This window comes from Malurus melanocephalus, unplaced genomic scaffold, assembly GCF_030028575.1.
Source record: "Malurus melanocephalus ecotype Western Australia unplaced genomic scaffold, MMel_1.1 scaffold_50, whole genome shotgun sequence".
NCBI classification, from domain to species: domain Eukaryota; kingdom Metazoa; phylum Chordata; class Aves; order Passeriformes; family Maluridae; genus Malurus; species Malurus melanocephalus.
This window is the reverse complement of record NW_026623282.1, coordinates 347,866-355,819: the sequence shown is the minus strand read 5'-3', so window position 1 is coordinate 355,819 and position 7,954 is coordinate 347,866. Positions and strand designations below refer to the sequence as shown.

Here is a 7,954-nt window from a genome sequence, read left to right as displayed (position 1 = left end):
AGGACAAATAACTTATTATCTTCCTGGAAAATACCAGATTTTCCACCAGTTATAGGAAATAAGTAGAGCCAGTAAGAGCAGCTATGGGAAACTGAAAGAAGTGGTGTCTGGCCACTAAACACAGTCAGGACAGACCCTTGAACATCCTCCCATGTGGTGGCTGTGTAATGCAGTGTCTCCCCAGCCTCATTTGGACCAAATGTCGAGTGTCTGGGGGATTCCCACACCCTYCTAGAATTGTGGTTTTGTTGTTGGTTTTKTTTCTCTGKWCATGGAGGTGCTGTGGGTACCACACAGCTCTGCCATCAGGACCCTCCTGTGGTGCTGCTGGGTCACCAGAACTGCTCTGCCTCACGCAGCGTTCTCAGAAACATTGGAATCTGTCCCCTCAGAGCCACCCAGGTCCTTATTCTGAATATTGCATCTCTTTAATTTATAAGACATAACTCCAGCAGGTGTGGATTTCATGTGGTGAGTTCCTATAGCCTGCATGGAAAGATAATAAATTGTATCAGGTGCCCTGGCTGCAGTGCCCTGAAATTGTTAAAAAATTGAATTATGCTCAATACATAAACTGAGGGCCACACATGGARCATTTGGTTCTAGACTTTTGCCATTAAGAGCAGTAAATGTACAAACAGGGAAACATTATTCTAATGTGGAAAGAACAGTGCATTTAAAAGTGCTTTCTGGATTTTGCTGAAGGGAAGCAACTAAAAAAAAAAAAAAGCAATTGAAAATGAAAAGCATTTATCTCCCTGTCACCTGGATCTTTTTCTAGAACATATTAAGCACTTTGCAAACCTACTAAAATGCACTTTATGATTACATAAAAATCTGTATTGTAAAATATATTTCCAGGTCTTTCTTTTGCTGTTAAAAAAAAAAAAAAGCCAAACATTTTGCTCTGAGTTCATCTGTTGTTCTGGTTTATTTATCATTGTGATGAGCATACTGAGTATGTAGTATAAACACCTAGAGAAGGTAAATGTGTAAATATTTAGAGAGATTCCCTGTCTGCAATCAAGAACTTCAATTGCTGACAGCACAACTACCTTCACAGTAGTTGTGACTTGAAGTGAACTGATAAACCCAGGGATAAAKAGAAGTAGGTGAATTCTGAAGTTAAAACCCAACCTATTTTGAARCCATTGCCCTGATGACTCAAGTGATAAATTTAGCAAACAGGCAATGACCCTGTGTACTTGAATCAGTTTCAGACAGTTTGTGCAAAACCTTTTTAAAATTTTACATTTTCCTACAAACCATTGCATATTTTTGGCTGTAACTTCCCTAAAAATGCACTATGAACTGTTCCCACAGGCTGCTCTTGCATCTGCTCCACAGAAACGGTGCCGCGCTGTTCTCTTACCGCAAGGAAATTGGGGAGCTCCTTTTCCAGGAGAGCCTTCAGTTCTGCTTTGCTGAGGGTTTGCCTGTTGCCATCAGCCCTTGCATACTGGTCAAAGACAGCAATGGTCATTCCCATCGCAGTTTCCAGCTGAGACATGGTGCTGCTGGAGCTTGGCTTTCTCCTGAACAGGCACAGGGTTCTCTTGGAGGATGGAGYCTGCTCTGCTGCTGGGGCTCTTTATGCAGTTGTGCCCTGCATTCCCTGGCTGCACACCCAGGGGACAGTCACCCCTCAGCAAACACCTGTATTTGCAGTTCACACCTCCATGCCAACACCTATTCAAAACTCGAGCTTTATCACCCTGCTGTGACGGGCACAGCCAGCAGCTCACTGGTGRAAACCAGCCTCTCCTTCAAGGTACACAGTGTGACTAACAAACAAAAATCTGATTTTGTTATTGGCTGTTTGCTCAAGATTTGTTCTTTCAGATRTCCCTGTGGGAGCGGAGGGTTGGTGGCCCAGTTTCAGTGCAGTGTCAGCCTGCTCAGGAGGAAGAGGAGCATCTTACCTTTCCCTCTCCACCATAGTTAGGGGCTGTGAGGGGCTGCAGAGACTTGGACTGACCTCTCGGCCACCCAGAGGACCTTATTACGGACCACATGGATCATTAGAACACCCCAGGGATGRGATTCTCTACATCAAAAGTAGAGATCTGCATGCAGAGAGCTAACACAGTTCTCCTGGGCTTGTGCTCAGTCCATAGTGGGTGTCTCACACAGGTTTTATGAACCTGCATCTCTCCAGGGCCAGCAAACTTACAGATCTGCTCCACAAAGAACCTGCTCAGGTAGAGATATCTGAAGCAATAAATTTGATACGTGAGCAAACAGCCAGTATCAAAATCCATCTCCATCTGCAGTAAAATGTTTGTTTTTGCTATTTACTTTATGCAGTACAAATTTTGCARTAAAATGACTAGTACTAAAAGCAAAAGGTCACTCTCAAGTCCTGTGTTCCTCTATGGCCTTTGATGAACTTTGTGGTTTGCTTGTAAACCAAGTCCTCCATTATGAGACACCAAATTGTTCTGAGTTCTGGCCAAGCATAGGRTAACTTGGTCTCTGTCAAACATCAGGTGCCTCCACCAGACGCAGAGGAGCTCATTTGGGGTGAGTAGCATCTACACTAGGGTATGCAGCATGGACACACTGAGCAAATGATTTGGGGGAACCTGTCAAAGCAGGGCATCATGCATGAATAATGCTGATGGACTTCAGGGTGCAGTGTTCTCTGTTAGAAGACCCTGACTGTAAATTCCCAAAACTAAAYCTGATTTGGATGTCTTTGGACATCCTCGAAGATACTTGCAGATAACTTTCCACTCATTACATGCTATAGACAAGTTAGCAAAAATTGGTTTTTGAATTAAGAAAAACCTTAAAAATTAAATCCCTTTCTCTCCTATAGCTACCTGTTCCCCAGGAAAAATCTGTCCTCTAACACCAACAATATTTCAGAGCAAGACTGCACATCCCATGTATGTGGAAATCTAGAACCATTTTGAAAAAAAACCCCATAATTTTCCGTCTCACATTTTCCAACAAGTGATTTTGCATTTGCCAAAAAATCACAGCAGCACCTCAGGCTGTATACTTTATAACAGCTCATCAGAATTATTTGTTCCTGTGACTTCAACCTAGTGATATGGTTGCAACAGATTTGCATTGCAAGGGTAAGAGTTTTAAGTAAAGTTTGGAAGTTTCGCGTTAAAATGCATGTTGAAACATTTTTTCTTCAGAAAAAGGAAGAAGAACAGGGTGAATAATTGGCCCTTATCAGCTACGAACATCTCACAGACACACACACACACACACACACACACAGTGGCAGTCATCGGTGTTCAAGTGCCAGGGTATTTTTTTCATCCTTTTCAGACATGTAACCTGAACATTAAATGTGGCCAGCAAAGAAAAATCAATTCCTCCCTCTAAAGGAAAAAAAAAATTAAAATGTAATGTTTACTTCATTMATTGTCATGACTTTGAATCATGACYATGAGTTTTAGCTATACAGAAGGTAAAAGAAGTGTTCCCAAAAGGGCAGAGAGGGAGATCAGCTTCAGTCAACAGGATATGTCTGCATGTCCACAGCTCTGCCACGTCACCTGGCAGAAAAGATGTTCTCACTCATTTTACACTGCAAACATYGGTGACTCACAATTTTTGAGGGTATGGCTGCAAAAGTGCTAAAGCACAGAATAAACCACAGGGCTTGAACTCTTACAAGCTGAAAGGTCACCGTGGTAGTGTTGTCTGGTTGGGTTTCTTTCTTGTTGATGGGTATTTTATCTGTATTCATACATGTGCAYGCACATCAGTACTGTGCAGGGTTTTGAATTCACACTTTCTGCACTGTTTAAATATTTTCTTATGATTTATTTGTCATCAAAAATAGCAGCTTTGTGCACACAGCACAAACTATTACAGTTGTTTGCAAAACCAAAACAGAGTACAAATAGAAGGCCCACATAGGAGAGCAGGCAGTGTTTTGATGCCAACCCATCTGTCCAGCTCCCCAGTGAGAGAAGTCATTTTCTGTGCTTGTTTGAATTTTGCATTATAATTGTAATGTCAGCAACACTCATTATTTGCTTCTTTCAGGTTTCTTTCTTTGAAGAATGGTATAGGCACAGTTTGGATGATTTACTGGSAGTTTATACAGAATTAGTTCTTGCTGTTCCTAACTTGGACCAGAAGTTTTAATCATATATGTGATACAAATGTGACTGTCACATGCATAATTTTCAAAATCCGTTCAGGTGTACCCAAATTTTGTGGCATTGGTCAGATATTAAGGTTTTCATGAGATTTGTGTCACTCGCTGCTGATATTCCCTTAGAGAATAAGTTTTATTACATGCTCTTTGCAGGAGTGTCTGTTTTGGAAAAGTCTGAATAAATGAATTTATCAATTCTACTGTAAAGGGCCATTTGTGTCAGAGCCAGCTGAACAGGTAAAATGGGATAGCTGAGATGGTAAACTTCTATTAGAGCATTTCATCCCTTACACCTTAGCTTATTCCTAAAGGTGCAGGAAGCCACATGAGAAGGTCTTTTTGACAATTTCTACAAATCTGTTAYGTGTCTAGATGGAAGAAGCACAAGAGGAAGAAAACATATTCTGAAATTATGAACTTGTTATTTTTCTTGTTTCTTGGCAGCAGTATGAAGAGCAATTTGCTTTTCTCTTAGCAAGAGGGTAACATCTGAAYAATAAACAAACATTTCATTTTCCACATTGAGATAAAATTATCAAATCCCCCAAATTTTTCAGGGTTCTGGATAGTCTGTTGAACTTCAAGTATCAACAYACTTTATTTCCTTTGCACTGCTTCTCAAAATTTTCTGTAACTCTGATTAACAGTTTTTAAAGGTCACTTCATTTCCGCAATACACGGTGAATTTTTTTACATCTAGTGAACTAATGATGCAATTACTAAATTGTTTTGCAAAACAAAGTAAAAAAGATCAGASTAAACAGGTGCTGGTGGGGCACAGGCAGAAGGGGAGCTCATGCAAGCACAGTGTGATGTTCAGTGTCACATTGGATAGGTTCTGTTAATTATAGACATACAGGTTTTCATTGTTTTATTATCATTAACTTCTCAAAAAATCCTTAAAATGAATTCTAAAATGCAATTAATAAGCTCACATACCATTTCAGTGAAGTTTAAAAGCAGGTGAAATGGAGTAGACCAGAGTCAGCTAACTGGCTGTGTGATTTCCTGAGAGTTGGAGCAATAACACCATCATCTGGCAAAGCTGTGCCMTGGGAAACACTTCCACTGCTGCAGATAGACTCTAATCAAACATGTTTATTAGTGCACGAGACATACCCACATTAGACTGCAAAATCAATGAATATATTTACAGTCAATAAATTAATATTTGCACGGTAAATACTTCTGTCTAGTTTTCAATCCTTGTTTGAATAATTTCCTGGATACCATTCTTTGCAGGGTTCTTTTATATTTCACTTTTAAGGTTTTTGATACTAAGTCTTCCAAGAAGACCTTTTATTTTCAGTCATAATGACAGAAAAGAGGCCACACCCTAGGTAACTGAATATTGTCCACACAAGTGCTATTATTTCTAAATCTATGATTTCTCACCCAGTCTCACACCAGCAGCCCAAGTGTCATTGGCTTCACTTTAACACTTAGGCAAAGTCTCACTCATGCAAAAACCCACTCAGCTTTCAGCCAACCCTGCTGAGCTGTGGTGAGCATAGAAAAACCTTGGTCTATGGCATGGTCAGAAAGAATAGGAAAAAAGAAAGGAAAAGAGAAAGCAAAAGAGGAACAAAAAGGATAAAGAAAAGAAAAAGAAAAAGGAAAAGGAAATGAAAAAAAAAGGAGAAAATTCAGAAAGAATCAGAAAGAGCTGTGAGGGAGGGTGCTTGTTTTGTAACATTTAAAGCAACTGGTTAAATTCGTTTGTTACAGAGGAGTAAGGACCTGCAAAAGTGAATAAACTAATTTCAAGAAAGCTTTCAAGAGACTTCTATATGCAGGGAGGAATATTTTGACCTGTTAAGCTGTCATGCTTAAGCATGAATTAAGCAATATTCTTTTTCTTTCATTGTACAAAAACTTTTTTGAGAGGAATGAATCATTAAGAGAAAGTTGTCTTGTGTTAAGTGTCCATGCAGAAAACTAGATCAAAGAAACCCTATGCATTCCCCTTGAAAAACCTTTCTTTTCATTTTGAAATWATAATTTATTCACATACTGAGGATATGGATAGGACTGACCTACTATCCCAGAACTGTGTGTGAAGTGAGTTGATATCCATAAACGTCGCCAGGAAGATTTACAAGGCAAATTGATGGAGTGGAAGTTCCCCAGGCGCTCACATTTTACAGAGCTGGCTGCTTTCAGTTTCCTGAAAGCAATACAGTGTAACTGATAAGGAGTGGGGCTTTCTCAGCAGGTTTGTCACTGTTAACTGGGCAGGAAACGCTGGGCTCAGAAACACTGGGGGTGGGGGTGGAAAATGGGAACAAGAGCCTGCTTGTGTGACAGATCATTTAACTCAGATTTCACTTTTCGGAGAAAGAGAAGGTCTTCAAAGAACAGGAAAATAAAAAATGACCTGCACAGAACTGGGAAGAGTCCTTGCCTTGGAGAGGAGAATCCAACCATGACCAGAGTCTCACCTAGAAGAGAGGATGCTTGACTGTGTTGAGGAAATGTGGTCACAAATACAAATACAGGAGCTGCATTATTTTGGTCAAAATTTATCCTTTGAATGTACTTATACCTATCTAGATGTCCTCCCTAGAATGTGTCTTAACCAGGGTGGCCATTGCTGTGACAGGACACTGGTTACGGTGTCTCAGGAACAGCCTGTACCTGTCTATTGTCCTTGTGCCCAGCACCCCAGAGGCAGTTGGTTTGAATTAAATGGTAACTACTCTTTCCATTTCCTTCCTTGCTTGATAGCAAGGCCCTTTTTGAGATTAGATCTAGAGCCCTTAGATTAAGGTTAGTCTGATTTTAAAAAGAAACTTGAAATTACAATTTTTAGTATTGCACAGCTGCTAAGCTGAAAGAACAGAATTTTTCTGTCTGACCAAAACAAATAATTTTGGTATTTTTGGAGTGTGTTACCCTACTACCCAACCTTTTTCTGCTGTTTTTATTAGAGAAGCTTATGGCTTTTTTTTTCTCTCTCCAGAATTAAAAGCTATTAAGTAAAAGAGGGAGCAACACCTATTACTTGCTCTCATGATTTATTTTCACAGTGGTATCAGAAGCCCTAACCAAGGACTGCAATTGTGTTAGGCCAGGCAACATAACAGATAGAGCACTCCTGGTTTGTGGAGCTGAGCATTCCAGTTTAGGACAAGACAAAGGACATCAGCAGATGACAGAACATACAACATTTCAGAGCAAATGCACCTGACAGGCCCAGTTCCTTATGAWGATTTTGAACCCCTAAGTTGTTCAGTTATACCTCTAACCTCTGGCTGTGTTAAATCCATTAGTAATACCTAATGTAGATGTTGCACTTGTTGCCTCTGTGCTTTACCCTTTYTATACTCCTCCACCTCTGTGGAGTTGAATACTTCCTGAAACAAAGTTAGGAAGAGCTGTATAAGACATTGCCAAGCCCCACCAACAGACTCTGCTCTGGCAAAAAGACAAGGAAATAATTTTTGTCGCATCCTATCAGCCAACAAAATTCATCAGCATCCACCACCAGACCACAGCAGCTTAACCAAAGYTCTGTTACTAGAATGTAGGAAGTCATCAATATCCATCCTCCCATCTCAGTATTTCACATTATATAGAAAATAGGAAGCATTTATACATGATCATCTGTCCTTTCTCTTGCTCAGAGAAATTGGTTAATGCTCTTTTGATCTGCGTATTTGTTTGTCCGTTGTGTTTGCAGTTTCCTGTTTACAAAGCACTGACAGAGGAGCACTTAGTAAAAGCAATGATAATAAAAAGCCTTTACAGCTGCTCTCATTAACCACCCGAGAGAGGCAGGGGTGAGTGAGTGGCTGTGCAGAGCTCAGCAGCCAGACAGCCTTA

The 7,954-nt window shown here is 40.2% G+C and overlaps 1 protein-coding gene across 1 annotated transcript in view; it reads right to left on the bottom strand.

Moving 5' to 3' along the window:
• S100P (S100 calcium binding protein P) overlaps positions 1 to 1,574 on the bottom strand; it is a 4,561-nt gene extending 2,987 nt beyond the window's left edge. The window contains exon 1 of the mRNA XM_057365229.1: positions 1,373 to 1,574. Coding sequence (XP_057221212.1) covers positions 1,373 to 1,510 — 138 coding nt within the window. The 5' untranslated portion in view covers positions 1,511 to 1,574. The remainder of the gene's footprint in view (positions 1 to 1,372) is intronic.
• Positions 1,575 to 7,954: the final 6,380 nt, after the last annotated feature.